We start from the raw sequence: 26,031 nt of genomic DNA on the forward strand, positions 1-26,031 counted from the left end.
GGTCCCTGAAGGGTTGACTTGGGAGAGGAGGAACCTGGCCAACAGGGCTCCAAACACCAACCCTGCTGCCCTTGAGAACAAAACCCCGGGTTTGAAGATGCTCCTGAACATCAAACACGTCCCTGGGGTTGGTCTGTCCACAGCTAAGAGCCTGAACAAACCCACTTTGAAAGGATGCTCCAATGCCACAGCCATAGATTATTGCATCCAGGCAGAGTGGTCTGATCCCTGGCAATTTGCTAATAAGTCTGGGGCCCGGTTTGAACCATGAGGACACCACTTCACCTCCTTTGCCTTTTCCATCCATGGCATCTTTTGCCCTGCCCAGAGTTCCTTAGGATGCTTTCCACAGCCCTGGGTGTGAGGCACTTTTGCCTGTGCATTCCAGGCTTGGCCATGAATCTTGCACACAGGAGGTATTACATTAGGAGAAAAAAAATTTAAAAATTGCAGACATTACCTTCAGCAAAGGAGCAGTTGGTCCCTTCATCCTGCTCTCCTGGGTCCTTTGTGGCTTTGTGGCACCCCAGGGGTGTTATCTGGGCTGGCATCTCCAGCGAGGGCTGGGGTTCATCCTTTTCAAGGTTTCCCCAAGGAAGCAGGAGCTGGGGTGGTCAGAAATGCTCTCCAGCAAGCAGCCTGTGCATGAGGCTGCCCAAAAGTCTCTTGAAGCAGCTGATGCTACTGACCTGTGTGTGTGTGTGTGTTTTTGGGGATTTGGGCATTTCCCCATCTCCCACACTCCTCTACACCAATGACTTCTTTTTTTTTTTTCCCCCTTTTCCGTAATAATAACCACATTAAACTCCCCTCGCTTCCCTCAATTTTTTACCACTTGGGCTCATTTCCCCCACCTCTCCTCAGCATCCTCTCAACTCCCTTGCCGGTTCTAAAGGTTTTCCATCAACATTCCTGTCTCATCCTGCTCAGGGCAGGGCAGGGCAGGGCAGGGCAGTCTCCAGCCACGCTCTTCACTCGCCCGGCTGCATCCCGAGGATGCTGCTGCCATCCCCGCTGGTCCCTGCCCTGCCCGGCTGTGCCCGTCCCTTTTGTATCGCCCATCCCCGGGGCCAGCCCACCCCATGGCCCTGTCGCCACACCTGCCCGTGTCCTTTAGAGCCCGTGGCCCTTGCCGGTCCCTCCTGTCCACCTCCATCATCCCGCTGACAGCGGCGCGTTGAGTGACTCCGCTTCAGCTGTCCCGGGACGGGACGGACGCATTCCGGAGTTTTTTCCCTTTTCCCGATGCTGTAACTCAGTCCTGTCAAGGGGAAAAAAAAAAAAAATCGTCCCACCAAAGATTTTTTATTATTTCCAGAATAAAGCCACTTACTGCAGGTACAGCAGTTTTATCTTTTAATGGCCAGAGGAGGAGGAGGAAGCTGGATTTGGAGCTGGTCCAAAATCCTGATGGGCTCTTTGCTTAGAAATGGTCAGAGGAGCTGGGCTTTGGCAAGTGTTGGATTCACACAACAGGGGCTGAGCCCAACCAGTTCCATGAGCCACAATCATAGAGCCAGGATCCTCCCAACCCTGGTGTTGTTTAAAATGTGCCTTTTCACCTCTTCTCCATCAGATATTTAAAAAGAATACTGTCCCTGGGAGACTGGAAATGAATCCATTAGTGTGGGTAAAAGTTTGCAGAGAGTTTTTGACTGGCAAATAGTATTAATCACAGAATCATGGAGTCCTAGAATAGTTTGGGTTGGAATGGATCTTAAAGATCATCTTGTTCCACCCATGGGCAGGGACACCTTCCACTAGACCAGGCTGATTCAAATCCCATTCAACCTGGCCTTGAACGCTTGCCCCCTTTTTTTTTTTTTTTTAGCTTATGCTGGAATTTGAAGACATTTTTAGCTTTCTCAGAGTTACAGAAGCAAATTGCAAGCAAACCTGCCATTCTACTCCTTACCAGACTCCTATGATACATAAACCAAAATGCCCTCTAAAATTATCTACCATTTCTCCTCCATCTTTCTGTCAAAATTTCAATGTTTAGTGCTATTGTGCTTCATAGGGGAAAAATACTTTTGAAACATTATCAGCATTTTTTTGGAAGAGAAATATTTTGTGTTAAAATCAGAGTAACCATACAACCCTGCAATCACTTCCAGATGTTTGAATGCTCACCTAAAAAGAATTACTAGCATGGGTACAAAAGGCAGGGAGCAGGATCTGTGGTGAAAGATGGGCTATAATAGGATTATTTGGGAGACCAATGACCAAAAGTAAATTAAACTGGCCCAGACAATGCTGCTGGGTACAGGAACTCCACCATCCTCACTTCAGGATCATCCTCAGCATGGTTTTGGCTGAGGCGATTTCTCTCTCCGACTCTTTTCTAAACAGAGTTCAGGAGTTTGCATGGGATAAGACACATCCCAACAGGCAGCTGCCTGCAGCAATCCTGTTTTGGAGGTTGAAAGGCTTCAATAATATCAGTGTGGGCCATTTGGCTACATGGCCAACTGTGCCAGTCATATTGAATTTACTATTTCAGATGCAGGAGAAAGTGTGATTTAAAAAAAATTAAAAAAATACTTGCTGTGCCATAAACTTCTTCCAAGATCTTGGGCACATCATCCCATGCCTCAGTTTCCCAACCATAAACAACATTTTGGGAGTGTGGCCCTCTCCCAGGGTGGGATGAGGGGCACTCTCACGAGTGTGAGAACTTCTGGGGCACTCAGATATCCCCATTAATTCTTGGTGGTGAGTGTGACGAGGTCCTGGCACAGGTTGCTCAGAGAAACTGTGGCTGCTCCATCCCTGGAAGTTTCCTAGGCAAACTGAGGCTGACAGAGGGGTTTGGTGTCACTGGAATGTGCTGGTGCTTGCAGGCAATGCCAGGTTTCACAGGGATGTGGGGATGGCATCTGAGAACAAACTGGGCAAGTGGAAGCTGTAAAAAATGGACTTTTCTCTTTGGAGCTAGTGATGCACCTTGCAAGGATACTGAGAGCAGCAGTGTGGTTTAGGGAACTCACACGATCCCATGCAGTCATGAGATGAACTCTACATTTCCTATAAGTTATCAGCCCATTGCTTATGGAAAGAAAGGAGGTTGTCCCTCAAAAACCATTACCTTGGTCCATGGGACACATTTGTGAGCTGAAAATTTCGGTGCAGAATGGATAGTATTTTATGTTATTTTATATTTTATTTTATTGTATTTTATTTTATTTTATTTTATTTTATTATTTTATTTATTTTATTTTCTACTTGTCTGAGAAACAACAACAACAAGAAATAAGTTGAATGTGCTGAATTATTATTTTCTAATAATCACAGTTAATAACCTGTAGGTCATAAACTGCATAAAGTACATTTGTTTAATTTTTAGTTTATTAATTGCTTTCAGTTTCACTGGGATGTTGATAAACCCAGCCCTGTACAAAGCTCCATGCTGATTTTCATCCATAAAATTGTGGATATGCTGGATAACTACAAACTCATAATAAGAAGGAATTTCTGTACTCTCTCTATTTCTATATTCTCTGGGTATTTCATTGCCCAGAGAAGCTGTGGCTGCTTCATCCCTGGAAGTATCCAAGGCCAGGGTGGACAGGACTTGGAGCAGCCTGGGATAGTGGAAGGTGTCCCTGCCCATGGCAGGGGTGGAATGAGTTGGGTTTTGCCACCATTGGTATAAAGGCCCTGTTAGAGTGAGGTAGACAGGAATTCTATTCAGACACTTGAGTTTCATCTTTTCCAGACTGTTCAGTTCAAGTAATGAGATTGATTTTTGTTTCTATACATTCCCCAGAGGGACACAGAGAAGATGGAGGGGAACAGATCATTGGCCCTTCTGTCTGTGCCTTCCTTCCCAGTGCCTGGGTAAAAGTGGCCAGGAAGAAGGCAAGTGGTAGTGCCTCACACCTGCTTGCATATTTGTGGGGGTGGAGAAGAGCAGATGTCCAGAGCTGCCAGTTCTGGGAGTCCTGCAGGAATGTGGGGCCTGTGACAGCTGATTGAGCTGGAAGGGACTTGGATGGGGGTGGGAGGGAGTTTTGGTGCCTGCTCATGGCCTGGGAGAGCTGGTGATGGGGAAGGGAGGTGGAAAGTTGGTGTAGACTCTGGAACGAAAAGGCTGTTTGAACTTGGAATATTTATGTCCTGGATGTGGAAATTCATTGCTCTTCCCTTGGGAGACACCCAGTCTTGGAGTCCGTGCTGGATTTTGGGTGTATTTTCAGGTTTAGGTGATGGTCAGGTTTTCAACCTCTTCAGTCTTGGACTGATCCGGAGAAAGCCAACAGCTATCATCAGTCCAGTCCCTTGGAGTTTCATTCCAACAGTCCCTTGCACCATAACTGGGGGACAGCAAGAGTGGGAGGACACAATGAGCTTAAGAAAAAGATTGAGATTTAGCCTGGTTTGAACCCAATACTCAACAAATCTTGTAAAAATAGTCTCCTGAACCTTTGCATCCTCTGAAATAGCCCCCGTTGAGTTTATTTATATATTGAATTTATTTATTTACTAATTACCTTTGCAAATTCATTGTCTGGGGATCCAACATGTCATTGATCTCACTTTACTCCTGCTGTTATCATTTCTGGTAGTTAAGTAGTGAATTTCCCAAGAGCCCCCTGTAAGCACAGAACAGAGCTGGAAAGTGAACCTCTTCTCCAGGTTGTTCCACTTTTTAAGGACATCCAGTCTCAGTTATGGAGTGCCACTTCCTGAAAACTTTGAAGAGGGGAGATATTTTTCTGAGGCCATCCTAGTAAAGGTGAGTCAGGTAAGATCCTGGAAGGCAGTGGGCTTTGCTTCTCTGATGAGGGTGAGGAGCACCAAGGAGGCTGCCCTGATGAATTTGTTTTATTGTGGTTGTACTCCTAGCCAGGAAGCCACTGCCCCACTGATGCCCTGAGCTGGACAGCTTGTGGCTGTCCTAATCTCTTGGTGTTAGAATAACAGCAGTGGATTCCTGCCTTCTCCTCTGTACAGGGGTGTACTTCCATAGCAGGGGATTGGAAGTAGGTGGACTTTAAGGTCATTCCAACTTCAACCATTCTATGATTCTTTGACAGTTTCATCTGCTTTAAAGGCAGGAGAAAAGATCCTGAAGAAGGATTACTGATTTCTGACATGTATTTAGACAGGATAAAAAAAGAGATGCCTTAGGGTAGAGTTTCAATCTCATCCCACTGGTGTGTTCACAATTAAGCAGCTTAAGGAGGATCTCCTCGAGGTCCAATTCCATGTCAGGCTTTTGGAAAACAGCCTTTAGATATCCACACACTGGCTGCATCACCTAGTGCAGATTTGCTTTTCTGAAGTCAGGATGTGAAATTTATTGTCTCTGGCTGACAGAGCATAGAAAAATCTTTCCTGCAATTTCTGGGTAACTTCAAGGCTTCATCTGGCCCTGATGAGAAGAGTTTCTTCACCATTTACCTCCCCTCCCTTCCCGATCCTTGCAGCTACAAAAATCATGGCAGAGTCATGGCAGGGCTGAGCAGACCCTGAACCCAAAATCCCATTCTGTAGTCCCCTCAGGGCAGGCAATTACCAAATTAACACCTTGTGGTGAGAACTCCAGAGTGCTAATTGAGCTGGATTTATGAGTGGGCGGGGGGGGGGGGGGGGGGGGGGGCTTCAAATGGGGGCAGTGCCAAACTTTATGTGACTTAGATAAACTGAGTCCCCCTTACCAGGTTAGTGATTTGGAGCTCTTGTAGATGCCCTTTGCTGTCCTTCCACCCAGGAGCTGGAGGCATCATCTCTCCTTCTCTTGTCCCCAGCTGTTGTTCTTGAGGTTTACACAGCTGCCGTGGGGAGTGGGGGATTGGAGGGTGGGAGGTGCAGCCTCCCCAGTGCCTCAGACCCACAGTGGGGTCAGAGGTGGCCACGTTGGGGCTCAAAGAGGAACAGGTGGGTACAGGACTGGCATTTGGAACACTGGCACTTTTATTTTTAATGGCCCTCCCCCTTGCACACACGGTGCTGGAAATTACTGTGAAATGCATCTGGCTGGACTGAACAGGCCTGCTGCCCTGAAATAAGGGAATCATCTTGGGTTTGGGGGTTGGATATTCATTCATTTTACTGCAGGGGAACCCATTCTGAATTAAAATATTAATTTAGACTTGAAATGTATTGAGCAGGTTCTGCTCAAGGCTTCTTGCCTCATCCCACCTATGGGCTCTTTTTCTCTCTACTTCTGCTTTTCTCTTCACTGCTGGGTCAGTGGTTCTGTGCAGCAGCAGGCACAAGGTTATCTCAATTAGAGCTGTAGGAATAACCAGTTATTCAGATCACTGGCAGTACTGAAAAGCTGGGGTGAAAAAATCTTGCTGTGTTTCAACTCAAGTAGTTTTTTAAGACTGGATGGGAAGTAACTTCTGCAGGATCCAGACAATGAAGGTAAGAACAAGAGAGGGAAATGTGAAAGAAGTTGAGTGAGAAAACAGTTAAGACCCACAACACTAATAATAAATAGAAGAAGTGCTGGGCAATGATCAACCTATCAGGTGCTCCCAACAACCCTGAAACATCACTGATGCTTTCATTGAGGAGAAAAGTCAAACAAAGTCACCACATTTACCTCACACTTGCCACTGCCTGTGGCAAAGGATTTGGAACTAGGGGATGTTTAAGGTCCCTTCCTACCTGAACCGTTCTGTGATTCTCTGATTGCTTTCTCCTGGAGTGACAGGTTTGGTGTTCATCTCTGTGGCTTCCATGAGTTCGTGGTTTGTACTCCTGAGAGGATAATACCCCTGGGATAGGACTCACTGAGCAGTACATAAATGTGAGTCCACCTTAGTGGGGTCTACCTGGGAGTCTGCTGTGTGTGATACCACACTAATAGAGTTTGGACAGAGAGATTAATGTTGTTTAATGCATTAATCTGCTGATTAATACAGAACATTAATGCTATTTGAACCCTCTGTGTGATGGCAGGCGGTGGAGCTCCATACCAGGCCAACAAGACCAAATCCCACCGCAGGATTTGGCGATGGAAAAAGATCTCATATTCCCTGTCTGGCTTTACACATCTCTCTGCACAGCTGGGATCATTGTAAGGAGCTTTCACTTTTTTTTTTTTTTTTAATTTTATCAGGGCTGTGGCACATCTTACATAGAAGCCAATTGGTTAAAAAAAAAAAAAAAACAAACAAAAAAACACAACGTGTCATTTGAGTCCAGTCCTGAGGAACACAGTGGCAAGCCATCCCCTCTGCTGGAGGTGAAGCAAAGCCCGGGAGCAGCCTGCTGCAGGGTCTTTCCTTTCATGTGACTAATACAGAGAAATCCCCCATCCCTGGGGGCTGGGGGATCACTGACAGCGGGGACAGGCTGTGAGAAAGGGGTGAGGGGAGCCAAACTGTGCTCTCCTTTCATTCACCAGGGTCAGCTGTCCCACCTGTTCCTCCTGCTTAGACATGGGCAGCAGGGATGGATGGAGGGGATGGGGCAGTGGCAGTATGCACAGTGAAAACTCGTGGAAGGGAAGGAATCCCGTTTTTAAAAGAGAAGAAAGTGGGCATTTGCTACAGAGCTGGAAGGAGAGAGGCTGCAGGACACAGCGGGGCTGGCATTTGCCTGAATCACTTCTCTGAGAACTGGGGAGCAGGCCAAGAACAAGTTTCCTAATGAAAGACTAATGATGGATGAAGCTCAGTAGGTGCTGGGTTGCAGTTTGATTCTGAAACCCAATCCTCCACCAGCTGTTTGTTTAAGCAAATGCCGAGGTTCAGTCTGCAGCAGCGCCTGCCGAGACTTCCCCGAGAGATTTCTGCTGTCCAAATGGCACCTCTTGATTTTATCCTTTGCCTATGGGTGCAACCTGTGCAGCTTTGCTTTGGGGCTGTTCTAATCTACTTTGCAAAACCTGCAGCAGGCATCTTTTCCCACAGACAGGTAGGAATGTGTCTCTTTGCCCCTATTTAAACTGAAAGATGTTTTAGGGTTGGACACTCCCTGGCACTGAGTGGCACCAGAGAGCCCTGCACAACAGAGCTGTAGCCCTTTTTGGGTACTGTTTGTGTGACAAAAAGCCCTGTAACTCAGAGGCTGGAGGAGTGATGATCCATCGCACTGATGGGAAGTGTGGATGAGATGTCTGTCAGCAGCCCAGCAGAGGAAAATCTCCGGGAAGAACCTCAACACCAGGATGTTTTTCACAGTGCAGAAGCACCTAGTGCTTTATTTCAAGTTTATTTTTTTTTTCTTTTGTGCCTGCGTTTTCGACTTAGGAGGATTTCTGTACCTGGCAGGTGTTGGGGGTGTTTAGCCTGGAGAAGAGGTGGTTCAGGGAGACCTTACTGCTCTCTACACCTGAGAGGAGGGTGTAGCCAGTTTGGGTTTGGTGTTTTCTCCCAGGTATCAAGTGATAGGACAAGGAGAAATGATCTTAAGTGGTGCCAGGTTGGATATCAGGGAAAATTCTTTCACTGAAAGAGTGGCTGAGCATTGGAACAGGATGCCCAGGGAAGTGGGAATCCCTGGAAGTGTTAAAAAAAACCCGAGTAGATGTGGCATTTTGTGACATGGCTGAGTGGGCACGGGAATATTTGATCAAAGGTTGGACTTTATGATCTTGGATATATTTTCCAATCTTAACGATTCTGCAATGGGACCCTAAGGGAGCAGGGGAGCATCCTCTACGTGGCTGGGAGAAGACCAAAGCTGAAGCAGACAAATTCCCTGCAAGATGCTGGTTACTCCTTGTCCAGTTGCCTTGGAACCCCCAGCTCCAGCATTGGGCAGGGGGCTGGGGGCACCCCACATCCCCTCTGTGACCCACAGGAGATGAGCACAAACACACCCAACCTTGAAACCAAAGAAGCCTCAAACCTGTTATTAAAGCAGCTGCACTGGCAATAAATTTAGTATTTAAAGTTCAGTGCCTGTTTAAAATGGAGCAAGAGTAGCTATGGGAACAAGCTCTACAGAGTTTTTTCCTGCTGAAAAGTGACCCTGTAAAGATGTAGATGGCTCCTGGAAACACTGGAATTTTTCATCTCAAAGGAAAGAATTGAATCTCTTAAAAATCAGGCAGAAAAATGGGTCAGGCAACTTGTGCAGTTCATATACAGGCTGCAAATATAAGCAGAAGTAGTGGTAATAAAAGGTTTTAAAATCTCAAAAAAAAAAAAAAAAAAAAAGATAATAGTGTGAATGTTGATTTCCAAGGAAGAAAATGCTTTTCTTTTCCTTTGTAAAGGAACAGTAAAAAAGGGAGAAGAAGCCTGAACGCCGTTCCTGCCAGGAGTCATTGTCAGTTCCCCATCCCTGGAAGTGTCCAAGGTCAGGCTGAACAGGGCTTGGAGCAACATGGGATAGTGGAAGGTGTCCCTGCCCTTGGCAGGGGGCTGGGTCTAGGTTATCTTTAGGATTCCTTTCAACCCAAATCATTCTGTGATTATAGGATTCTTGGCCTACCAAGAGATCTTTCTTCTCTTGATTTGGGAGTGACCATGAACGATCTGCATTGGCCTTACTGTACTCAGATCCTTGCTTAGCATCACTGCCCTGCCTCAGCTTACCTTCCCATGGACAGTAGCCTCACCCAGCTGGATTCTGAGGGCCAGCAGGAGGAAGACTGAGATTCAAAGGGAAATTTGATCAGTAAAGATTTTCCAAATCCCTTAGGTTCCCTTGGAAATCCCAGCTCAGCACTCTGCCTGCTGGTGTCTAACAAGCCTCTCAAGAAAAAAAGACGTCAAACCCCAGGGTTTATTATTAATCAGCCCAGCTTCTTAACACCTTCTCTGTGACCTTGGTTGCTAGGAAGTTGGTGTCAATAGAGGAAAAGTGAAGTATTAATAGAAAGAAAGAGCAGCTGTAAGAACTCAGCACAGAGCAGCATGGCCAGTGGAAGTCTTCCAGGCTACTTAAACCCAGCCTTCCAGGAGAGGAATAATGATTTCACACTGAAAGATGGTCGATTTAAATTAGATACTAGGAGGGAATTCTTCCCTGCGAGGGTAGTGAGGCCCTGGCACAGGGTGCCCAGAGGATCTGTGGCTGTCCCATCCCTGGAAGTGCCCAAGGCCAGGTTGGACAGAGTTTGGACCAACCTGGGATAGTGCAAGGCATCCCTGCCCATGGCAGGGAGTGGAACAAGAAGAGCTTTAAGGTCCCTCCAAACCTGAACCATTTTGTGATCCGTGACCATCCATTGATGACAATGCCAAGCTGGAAAGCAGGGATCACTTCCCTACGTCTGGAAAGTAGGGATCACTTCCCTGTGTCTGGACACAGTCACTAAGTTCAAGCAGTTTCAAGCTGGTTTTCTTTATTGTGTGTCCAGCACCACACACCCTGCATTGGAGGGGAATCTGCTTATCCAAAAATAAATCCCAGAGAAACACAATGCTGCTGGCCACTAAGTGGCATCAGTCCCCTAGAAACCTGATCTAGGGAGTGACACCCCTGCCCAGGACAGGGGACTGGAATAAATGAGCTTTTTGGTCCCTTCCAACCCAAACCATTCTGTGATTTTTATGATTCTACCATTTTATGCTCCAAGAATGAGCTCCATTATTCTGGCTTTGCCCTGGGATGCATTTTGCTCTCTTTACAGGGGTAGATGCAGGAATTGTGAGCACAGGCAGCATTCCCACATAATTTCCTCCTGCCAAGGCATGACTTTGGCAAGCAGGAGGCAGGGAAGGCTGCTGCCCTTGATGTGGGCTGGTGGATCCATCAGCAGGGCTGGGAGGGAGGAGGGGATTGCAGTGGCTGCAGACAAGATTGTTAAACCTCTCCTTATCCCACATTATCCTCCCCTCAGCTGTTGTGCTGGGAGGTGCCATGTGGTGTCCAACAACTGGCACATTCCTCTCACGAGGTGGCTGCTGTGAGACCCAGGGTGGGGAGCATGAGGGGACCCCTCATGTGGCTCCTGCAAGGCTCTTCCATCCCAGAAATGCTCCAAGTCCTGGGAAAATGGAGTATTTCCATGCTGCTGCCTCCGGAAGAGGGCTCAGGGGCAGTGTCATCCCTCTCCTAAACACCAAAGGCTTGGCAGTGAAGCTGTTTAATCCAAATCTTGTGCTGGTGAGTGCAAGAGCTGGGAACAGATCCCACATCTCCTTTTCCTGTGCTGCCTGCTTGAACCTGGGTTTTCCTCAAGCTCAGGGGATTAACAAAATACATTCCTGGACCTGTGTCAGGCAGAGAAGTGGCAGCCTGGCCACCTGTGGGTTGTGTTTCAGACAGGTCTTTGATGGCTCCATGCTTCCATCTAGTGACAAAATGCCACTGCTCATCCCTCCTGCTTGGCTCTGCCTCCTTTCTGGTTGCACTGCAGTTTTTCTCAGATTCCTGATGCTGAGCTGGTCCATAGGGATTTTTCCATTTATTCACTCAAAATCTAAACACCTAAAGGAGTAACTTTAAACAAACAAAACTGGGATGAAGTTTTTGAGGAGAATTGTTCCTTGGCAGAAAAGAAATGACTTGCACATGTGTACAACCATGCACTTGTTCATCAAAATGTGCTGATGTCCTCTTTAGTGGGTAATATCCCTAAAAATGGGCATCAGCCTCTGGTGACAGAGTATTTAGATGTTCTATAGCAAAGCTCCTGTGTGGCTTGGCCATTCCTCTCCTCATTTGAATTCTAGGCCTGGGTTTCTGGTTATTGAGGACAATGTTTTTCATAGAATTGTGGAATGGTTTTGGATGGAAGCGACCCTAAAGTTCCTCCAGTTCCACCTCCCTGCTACGGACACCTTTCATCATCCAAGGTTGCTCCAAGCCTTGTCCAGCCTGGCCTTGGACACTTCCAGGGATCCAGGGGCAGCCACAGCTTCTCTGAGCACCCTGTGCCAGGCACTCACCACCCTCCCAGAGAAATCTTCTTCCTAATGCCCTATCCATGCCCTCTGGCAGTGGGAAACCCTTTCCCCTTGTCCTACTCCTCCAGGCCCTCTCCACCTTTCTTGTAGGCTCCCTGCAGGTACTGGATGGGTGCGATGAGGTCACCCCAACACCTTCTGTTATTTGAGCTGAACAATCCAAATCATCTCAGCCTCTTCTTGCAAGAGAGTTGCTCCATCCCTTGGTGCAATCATTCAATCATCTTGGTGGCCTCATCTGGACTTGTCCTTTCCTTTCTTTTCACATTTCAGCTCCTTCATGTGGAGGGCTCCCTGTGCATAAATTTACTTTCTGGAATAAAAAAAACAAAAATCTCATCCCAGCCAAATCCTTTTGATCTGCAAACGTTGGACATTTGGTTGAGTTTTTCCTGGATAAGACATTTCCTTAGGATTGGGTCACATACTAATGCTAATGCTAATACTAATAGTTTTTGATGACTATCAAAACTATTGTTTTTTGATGACTGATCTAGGGAGTGTTGGGAGCAGCACTGAGGGCAGCAGTAAACCACAATGGCCCTGATCAGTCTCACCTGGGACCACCCTCCCCAGCCTGGCCGTGGTTCAGGAGCCTGATTTAACCTTATCTGTGGCCCTGTGCTCCCTCCCTGAGCTGGGTTGCAGAAATACTACTCTGTAATGCCCCTTCTGGTCCTGCCTTTCAGCTGGATTATGGGCTTGTGTTGTGGCTGAGCACTCTGCCCTGTCTCCTCTTGTTTCCAAAGGGATTTCCTGAAGGGTCCTTGCAGCTGGTCCATCCCTTTATTTCGGGCTGTGAGTGGACCCTGTTACCAGAATCTGTTTCTGTCTGCTGTGTTCAGCTTGTCATCCTTGAGCAGTCTCTTCTTTATCAATTCTTTTTTTGTTTGAGAATTGCCTCAAGCTTACTCTTCCTTCTGGCCACATTTCCAGAGTAATTCTGCTAATAAGTAAACTGAGTGTAGATCACTGGTGGGGTTAACTCACACGGGGTTCCTGTAATCATTGGCTGTATGTGGCTGAGACTCCGGGGCTTGGCCTAAGAATAAACCAAGTACAACTGGTTCCACTGCTGGGCAGAGCTCCAGAGCTCCCTTGAGGGTTGATTGCCTGTGACTTTGTGCCACGGATTCTCTGAGCTGAGGCCGAGCAGGAGCCTGAGCAAGGCTGTTTCAGTTCCCTTTGGGACCGAGGTGAGAGCATGAGCACATTCTGCTGCTGTTTGGTGTGTGGTAACTCATTAAACCTCACTTAGGTTGCGGGTCTGGGAACTTCCTGCAAATTTCAGTGGAAACTTCCATGAGGGTTTCCATGCCAGGGCAGGGACTCAGCAACCCGTTGAGGGACTCCATCAAAATCCATCTGGGCTTAAAACAGAGGAGGGCAGAGGTGGGAGTAGAGATGCTGCTCAGTGTCTGAGGGAGGCTGGATTGCATCTTCCCAGCAGCCAAGGCTCTCCAGGGCATGATAACACTGTGAAAGTCCACTGCCCTCCTCTCCACAGGGAAAAAGATCTGCAGGGTTAAAGCTCCTTGAAAAGTGATAAGGGATCTGAACACCCTTTGGGCAGAATTCCCAGAAGATGCTGTTAGGAATACCATGGAAAAATTGAATTAGTACTGTGTAAGAGAACCTTGAAATCTATTTGCAGTGAAAGTCAGTCCCAGATTGCATATCAGCATATAAGAAACAGTTTTTCTGTCATGTTGTAGGAGGGGTAAAAAAGAGGATAAAATGGATTAATTGTCCTCCTATTGGAGGACCTAACCACATAGCAATGGAAGAACAATCCCAGGCTACTTTTGTTATGGTTATTAAAGTCTTGGAACAAAACAGTTAACAGCAGCAAGTAGCTTAGGTTAATAATTAAGCACCCTCAGTGGATGGCTCTGAGTGAAGGGATTTGAGCCTTTTGGGTAGCTTCTCTGGTGGGTTTCAGTACTGGGCAGAGTGAGTGACACAACCCCAGCCTGAAACCTGTGGCAGAGCTGGTGCCAAAGGGATGGAGCTCTCGTGCTGCTATCGGAGCCCCTGCACTTCGCTCATCAGAGGAGAGGAGGAAGAACAAATTGAATAAGGTAAGTAAAGCCAGAAAAAGACCTGAAAAGAATAATAAAATTAGATCCAAATGATATAGTCTGCACCTGCTTTGAAATGCAGCATTCATTTGCGCCAGGGTTCTGGACTCTGCCCCATGCACTTTGCAGTGTGTTAAAAAGTGCAAGAAATAGAAAATTATTACAGTAGGTCTTGTGGTACCATAAGCAGTAGAAACCAGGCTGGATGGGGCTTGGAGCAGCCTGGTCTGATGGAAAGTGTCCATGCCCATGGCAGGGAGTCAGAACTGGGTGATCTTTAAGATCTCTTCCAACCAAAACCATTTTGTGATTTAAAAATGTGGCTAAATTAATTCACCCATGCTGAGGATGAAGGCAGGAGAGGTTGATAGTCTATCTTTAAATGTTAGAACAGTTCCTAACATGGGCTTTATAAAGGAAATGTGTGATATCTCTGGCTATGACAAGATCTGGTCTGCAAATACTCAAATGTTTATATTCTTAAATTATTAGAAGAGTTCACAGCTACTGCTCTCACACATTTCCAGTGAGAAAAAATAATACAGATTTTTTAAATTTTTTTTTTTTTAAGTTACAGGGAAGGTCCTGGAGCCAGACTCTTGTGAATTCCTCATCCAGTGTTCAAGATGAACCTTTGGAGAACATTTCTGCTGAGTGCTGGGCTGGTATTCTTGGCAGGTGGGTGATGGAGAGGTGTTGTCTCCAACCACACCTGTAAAATCCAGTGGGGATTGGATACAGGATGCCTGTGAGACATGGAGAAGAACCTCTAAAAGGTGTTGAAAACTATAGAATATCGACTGTGGCACATTGAACATTGACAACCCTTATTATTGGTTTTCCTTGGCATTATTCCCACAGCCATGGAAGAGATTTCTGGATTAATTTTTAATTCTCTGTGTTCCACCTGGGTTCATATCATACTTATTCTTTTTTTTGTTCACTCGATGATGAATTGAATATGTCACTCTTTGTATGTTGATATTAAGGGTTCATGATGTAAAAGTGTCCAGTATTTGGCTTTGGTGATCAGTACTGATGTTTGGTTAGATTGCATCCAAATACAGCTAAGAAGTTGAAAATCTCCTAAAATGTTAATCAGGAAAGTGGATATCACCATAAAATGACTTCTGGAAAATTCTGGTCGGTGCCTACATAAAAGGAAGACAAATTCTTGTTCATCTCTCAGCTTCAGAGAATGAGGGTACCCAAAATAAATCCTAAATTATCTAAGGAATTAGGTGCCTTTATGAAAGGCATGGCTAGCAGGTTATAGGTGATTTAACATCATGAAGCAGGAGCTTTTTTCCAGGCCTGAAGATCTTTCCTAAGGACTTCAGAAGGACATAACTGGATGGGCTGTCTTGGAGCCAGGAAAGGATATATTTTGCAGGCAGCCTTAATTTAGGTAGAGTGCACAGAAGTCAGCAAACACATTTCTTTGAGAAATGAAGGAATAAACATGAGGTTTATCATCTTTAATTCTTAAGGATGACAGGAGGCTTCAGGCTGTAGCTTGGTTCACCAAGCCCTAAAGGCATCAACACCTCCCTGAAGGGAGCTGTAAGTGGGAGAGAGAGGTGGGGAGAAAAGGATAGGATACATGATTAATTTGGATACCTGAGAAGGAGAAATGGGATGAAGGGTGGGATTGCAGGAAGGTAGCTCTCAGATCACTGTGTTTCATCCTGAATAAGGTATTTTAGATATTTACATTTCCCTTCAGCCTGATGGAGCTGGCTTGTTTTTGTAGGGACAGCCTCAGGATCACTTGTCAACCCCCACAAGGGCAGCATTGCTGGAGGAACATGGATTACCATCACTCTGGATGGTGAGCTTTAAATTCTTTTGAACTATATGTTGAAATAGAATTATGGAAAGATGGGATTGAAGGGGATCCTTAAAATCATCTTATTCTAACCCCCTGCCATTGGCAGGGACACCTTCCTCTATCCCAGGTTGCTCCAAGCCCTGTCCAACCTGGTCTTGGACCCTTGCAGGGATGTAAAAATAACTCCCTTCTGAAGTTTGTGGTTGGAGTGACAAACCCATCCCAACAGAGCCATAGGCTGTGATGTTCATAGCATGAAATCAGTTTGAAATTATCACTTTATAAGCTATCACTGAAGGTTTATTTCTAAGCAACAGAAGTCAAAATGTTTATTTTTGCAGATGTAGAGCTAGAAATTTCTTCCCTACTCCTGCCCTTTTAATGAAGAAAAGCTTCATATGTCCTGTGATCCTGAAGCATTTTTAGACTCTAATGATAAGCATGAGATCTGAGAAAAAAAAAAATCTCAGAAAATCATATGCCATGTCCATTTTTGGCCCCAAACTGTACTAAGCTAGGTCTGGTTTTCCACAGTGATGGATATTTGTTCATTGGGAAGAGACCTGGTTTCTGAACCAACTGTGCATGGTCATTAGCTGGCACAAGCTGCCCAGTGAAATGTTAGAGTAACCAGGGAGATTTAAAAGATGTGTGGAAGTGCACCTGGGGGCATGGTTTTTACCCATCCAATTCCCTCCCCCATCCTCCCTGGGGAAAAACATGAGTGAGTGGCTGTGTGGGGCTGAGTTGACAGCTTGGGTTACACCACCACAACATGACATTACAAACATGTTTTTAAAAAGAACTTATCAAGGACTCTAAGCTGGAGAAACTGGGTTGTACCTCTAAAAATGTTTGTTGTGCAAGTGATCCTGTGCTCACAGAGCTCTTCTGATTGACTTTATTGCCTAGGCTCAACACCCCACCAGGTAGAATCTGTGTCTCCAGCCAGTGCATCCCAGCTGGAGGTGTCTCTGGTGAATCCAGACCTGCCCAGGCTGCCGTGTGATGTCTCTCCTCTAGACTTGCCCACTATAAGGTGCAGAACAAGGTATGATCTTTAGCTGCACTGTGAGTGAGACCTGGCCCTTTGACAAACAGGATCCTCATTTTCCTTCAGTGCCTGCACAGGCAGTTTGGGAGTTGAAAGAATTCCTACAGCTGCTACTGTGGGCTCACTGAGCACCTCCTAAGCTGGGTTGATTTATTCTTGTTTCGACTTCATGAAGCACGAGGCAACCTTTAGCCATGAGGGTCATAGAGAGGTTTCTTGGGCAGCCCAGACTCAGACCTTCAAAGGTTTGTAGACATCTAGCTCTCAGATGCAAAACTCCTAAAAAAAATCTTACAGGAGATTCTACCAGCTTTTGGTGTCCTTGACCTGTCCAAGGTGATAGAGAGAGGTTATGAATAGAACAGGAAATAAATATGGTTCCAAGCACCAGCTGGGCAATTTGAGCTGCTTGTTTTCTATCCTGTTATAACTTTAACACAGGTTGTTGAACTGGAAAACTGGGGTGTCTTCCACGCCAGGAAGAGGGACCTAATGGGACTCTTCCATATTTTGCTGCTATAATTTGGCTGGGAGTCATTTCTGCTGGGTGCTGTGCTGGGAAACTGTGTGAATCAAGGATGCAGCATTAATTTATGGACCAGGATCAAGATGCTCTGCAGATCCAGGCAGCCCTGGGTTATTTTATTACTGTGGAATAAGAATTATTTTCTGTACATGCTTAATGACAGTGTCTGTGTTTTGCATTAACAATAATTTGGGTAGAGTTCCAATGCAGTCCTGTAAGCTGCTCTTAATTGTGATTTCTTACTGTGCTTCCAAATTTCTTTTAAATTATTATTTTAAAGTTTGGCTTCATATGTATGAAGTGTGGGCTGACAGTGTAAAGCTCCTTTGCACTGTAGAAGTCTCAGTGGACTTGATGTGAATGGAGACTCTGTAAAGGACTTGGCATTTCCTAAACACGATTTGTATAAAAATAATATAATATTACACTTTTTTTTCCACCTAGGTCTTCGCCCCAGGAGGGTTTGTACAATGTGGAGGTGATCTTTAAAGGACGTGTGATTAACAACCTAACTGCGGTGGAGAAAGAGAAGTATTCTTTCAAGGTAATCACCAAGCAAGTGCAGAAGTGAGGAGAAAGAATTCAAGGTATTGAAGGGAGTGAAGCTTCAACATAGTGTCACAGGAAACATGTTGAAACAGATGGAATCACAGAATGGTTTGGATTGGAAGGGACCTCTAAGACCATTCCATTCTAACCCTAAGCTAAGGAAAGATGGGGAGAGGCTTTTTTGCAAAAGCATGTTAGAGACAGAACAAGGGGAATGGCTTCAAAGTCAAAGAGGGTAAGTTTAGATTGGAAGTTTGAAAAAAAAACTGTAAAATGTCAGCCCCTAGCACAGGGTGCCCAGAGAAGCTGTGGCTGTCCCTGGATCCCTGGAAGTGTCCAGGCTGGATGGGGCTTAGAACAACCTGGGCTAGTGGAAGGTGTCCCTGCCCATGGCAGGGGGAGTGAAATGAGAAGGTCTTTAAGGCCCCTTCCAACCCAAACTGCTCTGGGATTCTGTGATCTCTTGCAGAACAGAATCCTTAACCATGACTGTGTGCTTTAGGATGAGGCCTGGTGTGTTTGGAAGTCATATCCCACCTCTGTGCTAACTTTGAGCAAAACCCCCAGCATTTTCAGCAAATTGCACATTAAAGCTGAAGAGTCATTGGGTAGTTCAGCTAGTTTAGAGAGCTGATGAAAAATCACCAGGGGATGCTGTTAACAAGGCACATTCCAAGCTAAATAAACCACAATGTGTCTCTTTGTTTTGGGGCTGGGCCCTGGGAGCTACAGGTATTGAAATTAATTTTGCCTCTGCATCAGATTGGAAAAGCTGCTGCAGGCAGCAACAAGTCTGAGCAGCTCACAAGACAGTGGCCCCAATTTCATGCTGTTTTTGGCTTCTTTCTCCCCATCTTCTCCAGCCTGGGGTATGGTATGATGTTGCCTTTGCTCCTCAGAAGTGGCCATTGCTGGAGGCAATTTGTGGCTGCTCATTCATTTTTAACACGACCAGGAGCAGGAGGGAGGGCAAAGGCTGAGCTCTAGAAGGGAATGAGCTTCAAGGAAAGCTTAGGAAAAACTCTGTCATATGCAATGAGATCTTTGAATTAATGCAACAAATTAATTTTTAATGATATTTATTGGGCTGTGAGCAGCATCTCGAAGTGCCAGTGAGGACATGAGGGGGCTCATAAAGGATGTGGGGGAAGATATGCATGTCCAAAAAGGATGGGGAAGGGTCTGGAGCACAAATGTGATGAGGAGCAGCTCAGGGAGCTGGGGGGGGGGGGGGGCGGGGGGACACACGACTCAGCCTGGAGGAAAGGAGGCTCAGAGAGAATCTTCTCACTGTCTCCAGCTCCTTGACAGGAGGATGCAGCCAGGTGGGCATTGGCTTCTTCTGTCAAATAACAAAATACAGGATGAGAAAATGGCCTCAAGTTGCACCAGGGGAGGTTTAGATTGGATATTAGGGAAAATTTCTCCCCCAAAGGATTGTCAAACACCAGGGAAGAAGTGGAGTCACCAGCCCTGGAGGGATTGAAAAGCTATGTAGATGTGGCTTTTGGGGATATGTTTTACTGGATTTAGGATTGTTGGATTAATGTTTGGACTTGATGATTTTCAAGGTTTTTTTCCTCGGAGGTGAAGGTGGTTCTTTCCCCAAAAAAATCTCTTGTGAAAAGAAATCTCTGTAAAATGAGGCAAGACAAATTCTTTGCTCCACTGCTTTAAGGTATCCAGCAAACTTGCCAAAGAGTGGCCGGAGTATTTCACATCTATGGTGATGAAATTGTTCTAAAGGATATACCATTGGGAAGAAAGACTGTGCCACCATTCAAGATAAAATGCAGGTTTTAACTTCAGCTAAATCATGACTTAGAAATTTGATATTGTTTAAACTGTGTCTTCTAACATTGGATCAAGCCAAGGTGGGGAATTTGGGCACAAAAGATGTAAAAATATCACTAATCCAGACTCTGGATGGAGAGGGGGTAAGAAGGAAATAATTCTCCTCACTCCCTTCTCAGAGCAGGACTGTGCTTCAAAGGTAGATGTGGAGTGTGAGTCTCTGAAATGCAGCTGCTGGCTGGGCTGTGAGCAAGGCACCCTCAGGGGAGGCTGCACTGCTGCAGAAATAGCTGATATCTCACTGCAGATTTCTCTTTGCAGTTCTCAGCTGAGCAGACACCTGTGGTTTACCAAATTATTCCATCATCTGGCACCCCAGGTATGGGACCTCTCTTTAAATCTGTAATGCCATGCAGATCTTTTGCTTACTGGGGTTTTAGATCAGATATTAAAGTTACATGAGAGGTAAGTCACTGATTTTGGTCTGAAAAATTGACTGGAATATGGCAGATTCCCTTCCCCTGCCCTATGTCTATTATTTCTGTATTTCCCAGTTTCTTTAGAGAAAATTGAAAGTTTGATCCTCAAAGTCAAGATTAATCAAAAGATTTTGGTCTCTCAGGAGTTCAGACAGTCACACAGATGACTGTATCACACAGACGTGCCTCAATCTAAATCAATCCCTAATTTCCAATTGTTTTCAGGTATAGTTCAGTTCTAGATTCTTATGCTTTGCTTTAGGGTGCCAGTATGGAGGTTTCTCTGTGTTAGCTGGATGGAGGTTTCACCTCCCAGTGTGAGTGAAGAGCAGGAGAATAATCTGGCCACAGACATGCCAAGGCCCTTCTTTAGACTTTCACCCTGTCTGGTCTACAAATTATGAAATTTTGGTTGTCTCATCAGGTTCCACAGTGGAATTGAATTAGAAAGTGGTATTTAGTTAAAAAAAAAAAGAGTAAAGGAAAATTGTCAGCTCTATGCAAATACAGATCTGAAAAAAAAGTTAGAATGAATTTTTTTTTTTTTTGGTAGGGTACATAGATGTGTTTTGAGAAAAATGAATTAAGTGCAAAATCATCTTGAGAGTACATTCAGTGCAGGAGCCTCTGCAAAATCCATAAAGACCACAAATTCCTTTTGTTCAGCTCAGAAAACCTGCAAATGAGTTCTCTGCTTTTAAAAGACTCTCTTCAATTTCCACTTCCTCTTAAACAGGAAATTTAATACAGATTCATGGGAAGACAATTGCTGGGAGATACGAGACCCTGGACTTCAACGTGGATTATGTTGATGGGTAATTATGAACACTCAGCTATCTGCTGCAGTCCCTGTAAATTGGCATTTCTTCCATCAGCCTCCTCGACAGCAATAAATTGCAACCAGTTGGCCCAGAATTGCCATTTACTTCTTTTGTGGTTTATTGCAGCTCATGAGTTGGGCTCCAGCAAACTTTGTTAATCTAATTGCAACTGGTCCATTAAGCTGGTTGGTTTGTGTACTGGCAGCACAGTCAATCACAGCTCAGTGTGAATTGTACTGTAATTGCAGCTGGCTGCTGTAGATTTTATTTTGGCTAGCAAATTAAAATTTAACTAATTAAAATAATGCCAGAGACAAACAGTCAAATAAATTTTCCCCCTTCCATTTGCATTTTTTTTTTAGAAAAAAAAAACAACACTATTAGTTTGAAGCAGATGCTCTGGTGAGCCAGAAGACTAAAGAGAAATATTTTGAGACAAAAGGCTTTGTTGTTCACTGCTTTAGACATTCTGTAGTTGTTTTCTTGTTCTCAGATGTTTGACTTTTTTAATTTATTTTTATTTTATTTTTTTATGTTGTTTCTCTGGTAACACAACAGAGAAAAGCAGCTAGGTTTAAAAAAAACCCTATTTTGGGATAGCATCCCCTTTAAACAGAGTGAATACAAAATGAGCATCAACACTGTCCTGCTGTGTGTCATATGTATTTCCATATGTATGGATATATTATCAAACGTTAATTTATGATTTCTGTGCCAATGGCAGTGAAGAACTAAGCCCAGGTAAGTATTTTAAAGATAAACTGTTAATCCATAGTTGCTCTGCTGACAGTTTAAGGATAATTTCAGGAGCCAGGAAAGGTTTGCATGCTTGGTAGTTAAAATTTTTAATTGAAGCAGCAGATATTTTACAATCAGATGCTTTTAAATGACTCCTCAAACTGATTGGAAATGTCCCCTGCTAAGTGATTAAACTCCTTGCTGGCATGAAGGAAAGTCCAGTGCAGATTCCTGCCATGCCATCCCTACACTGTGCACATCAGCATCCTTTGTTTGGTATCAGTTATTGTTTTACCTGCCTTTGGTGCAGCCCTGGGACCTTTGAGAAGAAGGAAAAGCTGCTCTGAGTGCAGGCTGGACATTGCCTGCAGTGCTCTGCTGCCAGATTACTCATTTACAGCTCAACCTCACCAAAAGGAAATGGCCTCAAAATCCCAGCATACCAGACAGGTCTCCTTTGTAGCTTCACATGAATAATTTGCCCATTTTTGGTGTGTTAGGAAATAGGTACCAGGTGGGGACTTGGACTTAACCACCAGAGCAGTCTGTCACTCAGTCACGGTGATTCAGAACTTGGAGCAAAAAAAAAGGGGAATGTTTTTTATACTTTCAAGTGTGTTCTGCACCTTTTTCCATGCTTTGTATGGGATGCACTGGTCCAGTGATGCTGAACAAATATTTGGCAGCACTGATTTTTTTTTTTTTTTAGCCTTCCTTAAAAGGAAAGGTTCTCAGTATCAGTCACCTGTATTAATAAAAGCAAGCTCTTTTAGAAAACTCATGAAACTGCACTCTGAAACATGGGACATAGAAAACTGCACTCTGAGGGATGGGTCATCACAAAGTGTTTGCATTATAGGTTTTAATTATCTATTTCCTTTAGTTGCCAGTTAATTCTCAAGGAGTCATTGCCGGCCTTTGCTTATTCTGCTAATTACTCCGAATTTATTCCTCCCACCTGCTTCATCCTCTCCAGTGGAAGGTGTCCATTTGATCCTTTAAGGGACACATATTTAATATTTTAATGAGGACCTTGGGTGATTTCTGCTGGAAATCGTTTGTAGTGTTTTTCCTCAATGAAATAGAGAAATGTATGAGCTGCATCTTGATTGTACTTGCTGTAGTTGATGCTGGTTTGGAAGGTGTGGGTGGGTATTGCCCTCCTGGAGTTCAGCCTTGCCCTCAGGGAGGAGGGATTGGATCATTTGGAGCTGGCATGAGGTGTCTCCAGGAGGGCCCTGCTGCATTCTCACAGAGCTGCAGTTCCCACAGAGTTTGGGGAATGCACTTTGCAGCTGCAGAGATAAGAGATTAGGGCTTGTCCCTTTTTCTAGAAGGTTCATAAGTGTTAGATAAAAGTGGGGAAATTCCTGTCCCTTGGGGAAATATTGGCTGCTGATTTTAACAGGATCAGGTTTTCATCTGCATCACATCATATCTTTCCTGTTTATTTTTTGCCCAGGCCAGCTGTTCTTACATCAGAAGGAGATGGATGGACCAGTCTCTGCTCTTTTGTTGACAGGAGAGCTGGAAGCACGTCAGTTCTTGTTTACTTTGGGTTTGTGATGGTGCAAGGGCTCAGCAAAGCTTGTGCACCAAAAAATAAATTGTGAATTTTGGAGAAACACTTCTGGTTTGGCTTAAAGTGGAGAGAGACCCTGGGGAGTTGTGGTCTGTAATGGGGTGGGTGAGGGTTGCTGGCTCTCTGCAGCTTCAACCACTTAAATGTAAATGTGAGTTAATGATGGGAATTGTGTCATTCCATGGCTCCAGAGGCATGATGCAATGCCAGGATATCTGTTTCAATTGCTACCTGCTCATTCACACAGTTTAGGAACCTGCAGAGGAGCAAGTAGAGGGGAAACATTTTTGTCCTTCTATTCACCCTCCCCTTGTGCTTGCATTTGTCCCTGCTCAGTTTTTTATTTCAAGGGGAGGTTCTGAAGGCCACCAACAGAATCAGCTTCTAGAAAGAGGTGTAGAGGAGCCAAGATGGAGCACTGCTGCTGGGAGACATCCTCCTAAGCTGCTGAACCCTTGATCATTAGTGGGGAGATGAGTTGTTCCTCTCATCTCATCTGCTTCACTCCCAACTTTCTAAAGATAGCAAACCATTACTATCTTGCATGTATAAGGCCACATCATCTATTGGTTAGTTTGTTCTACTATATTTTGCTTGTTTTTTGCTCCCAAGGCTTAGTAAAATCCTTTGTCTCTCCACAGTCATCCTATAGAAGCAAAGGATGGACTGGGGACTCTGCAGTGCCGGGTGGAAGGAAACCACATAGGTTGGTGAAAAGGGATAAAAAGCATGGGTTTCTGTCATTCCTGAAACTCCAGAGGATGGAGGGAGGAGGGTGTCTGTAATGAGTTCCTGTTCTGTCTCCAGAGCTGGAATGTGGCTCGGGGCTGAGTCCATAAAAGCAGTTTCAGATCAAGGCTTGCCAGCCTTCAGCACAGCCCCTGCCGTGGTTTGTGTCCTCTGCACAGCTTGGGAGAGCATGAAGGGAAACCATGGCATGAAGTGGACATTGCTGACAGCCAGCTGGGTGATTTGGGGGTCCTTGCTCATTTTCCTACTTTAACATTTTTTGTCTGTGATGGACCTTCCCTTTAGTGCTTTATTAGAGGAATAAATTGGGTGTTCCCTTCTATTTACAGTCTCACCAGTAGCAGGGGGGATCCCTTTCATTTTTTTTTTCACTTCCAAGCACTCTGAAGAAGTTTCTAATTTCTTGTGGAGGCTTTGAGCTCCAGCCTTCCTATTTGGGAAAGATATTGTGCATTAAATATGTAAAATAGACTTTCCTTACTGCTGTAAGGAAAGTGTAAGGAAGAGAGAATGAGGCCTAGGGGACCAGGCGAGATTTGGTAGGATTTAGTCCATACCTCTGCCTTAAAGCATTGTCACTTTTCTCTCCCCCAGGGTCCCAAAATGTCAGCTTCTCAGTGTTTAACAAAGGAAAGTGAGTAAAAGAATTTCTCTCTTCTTCTCTGGTTTTGCAATACAGCTGCATTTGAGTCCAGGATGAGTGAACAGTGTTTTTCCTGAATCATGCATTTCATTGCTTAGTAATACGGTTTTTTATCCTGAGAAGATGGTTGTCAGATTGGGAAAGAAAAAGGGAAATTTTTCTCCCAAAGAAAAAGAAACTGGTGTTTTATGCTTTACCTTCAGTGTCCAAACCATAAGATACCTTATCTTGAACAAGGGGGGATGGCTGAAGGAGGATGGATTAAGATTGGATATTAGGGAGAAATCCTTCCCTGTGAGGGTAGGGAGTCCCTGGCACAGGGTGCCCAGAGAAGCTGTGGCTGCCCCTGGATCCCTGGAAGTGTCCAAGGCCAGGCTGGACAGGGCTTGGAGTAACCTGGGATAGTGGAAGGTGTCCCTGCCCACGGCAGGGGGATGGAACTGGATGTTCTTTAACATCCTTTCCCACCTAAGCCATCCTGTGATCTGTTAAATCTAGCTGAATTAAATCCTTTCACCCTGCTTTTAACTATTCATCCAAACGGGAAAGAATTTTACCATAAAAGGAGGTGAAAACAGATTCTGACTGTGTCAAAACATACTTTACAGTGTGTTAGTACTTCTAATAAAGTGTTTCAGCCATTTAATGGGGTCTCATGAATCAATGCCTCAATGTTCTGGTGAAAGGAGTTGTCGGGGATTGCAGAAATGTTCCACTGTTCCTCTGGAGAGTGAGTATTCAGCCCTGCCAAAACTAGGTCTGCTTTAATTTACATGGCCCAGGATCTCTCAGGCATTTTCTCTCTTGCAGGTCAGCAGTGCAGAAAGGTGCTTGGCTCATCAGTGCCAAACAGGAGCTTTTCCTGTATCAGACTCATCCAGGTATTCACTGATCCACCTCACTGGCGCTGTCTTCCATCAGTCCCAGTGTGATCTCAGAAAAGACCTCTCACTGTTGCTTTTCCCAGGGATGTAATCCTGCTCTGTCCTCATTTTACTGTTCCACTCCCCTGGTATGGGCTTGACGAACCAAAAAGCTGCAGATCAGAAGTTCTGAGATAACCAGATTTATGTGTGCTGCTCCTTGTCCTGTCAGATCAGTTAGAGAGTCGAGGTGTTGCTCGTAGAGAAACTTTTCCCCCTCAAATCACTCTCTATTTGGTGAGGCTGAAATTTGGAAAATGCAGAACTCAGGATGAGAACTCCCACACTGCTAAAGGGAGGAGGTGATGTTCAGCTACTCCAAGAATTGAGTTCTGGATAAGTGGTGAATGGCAGGGTGCTGCACCGTTTGTTTAAAATATTAGTTAAGGTACATTAAAAATAACACGTATGTGACGTTTCAAGCTGTACTGTAGACAA

At 45.0% G+C, this 26,031-nt stretch overlaps 1 protein-coding gene across 1 annotated transcript in view; it reads left to right on the forward strand.

Annotated features, from left to right (window-relative positions):
• Positions 1–14,116: 14,116 nt before the first annotated feature.
• PKHD1 (PKHD1 ciliary IPT domain containing fibrocystin/polyductin) overlaps positions 14,117–26,031 on the forward strand; it is a 226,094-nt gene continuing 214,179 nt past the window's right edge. Inside the window, exons 1-10 of the mRNA XM_062489610.1 lie at positions 14,117–14,581; positions 15,657–15,734; positions 16,647–16,785; positions 17,759–17,858; positions 19,979–20,036; positions 20,873–20,951; positions 23,158–23,232; positions 23,919–23,983; positions 24,622–24,661; positions 25,481–25,551. Of these exons, the coding sequence (XP_062345594.1) occupies positions 14,530–14,581; positions 15,657–15,734; positions 16,647–16,785; positions 17,759–17,858; positions 19,979–20,036; positions 20,873–20,951; positions 23,158–23,232; positions 23,919–23,983; positions 24,622–24,661; positions 25,481–25,551 (757 nt within the window). The 5' untranslated portion in view covers positions 14,117–14,529. The remainder of the gene's footprint in view (positions 14,582–15,656; positions 15,735–16,646; positions 16,786–17,758; positions 17,859–19,978; positions 20,037–20,872; positions 20,952–23,157; positions 23,233–23,918; positions 23,984–24,621; positions 24,662–25,480; positions 25,552–26,031) is intronic.

The sequence above is a fragment of the Cinclus cinclus genome, chromosome 3 (assembly GCF_963662255.1).
Source record: "Cinclus cinclus chromosome 3, bCinCin1.1, whole genome shotgun sequence".
Taxonomy (NCBI): Eukaryota; Metazoa; Chordata; class Aves; order Passeriformes; family Cinclidae; genus Cinclus; species Cinclus cinclus.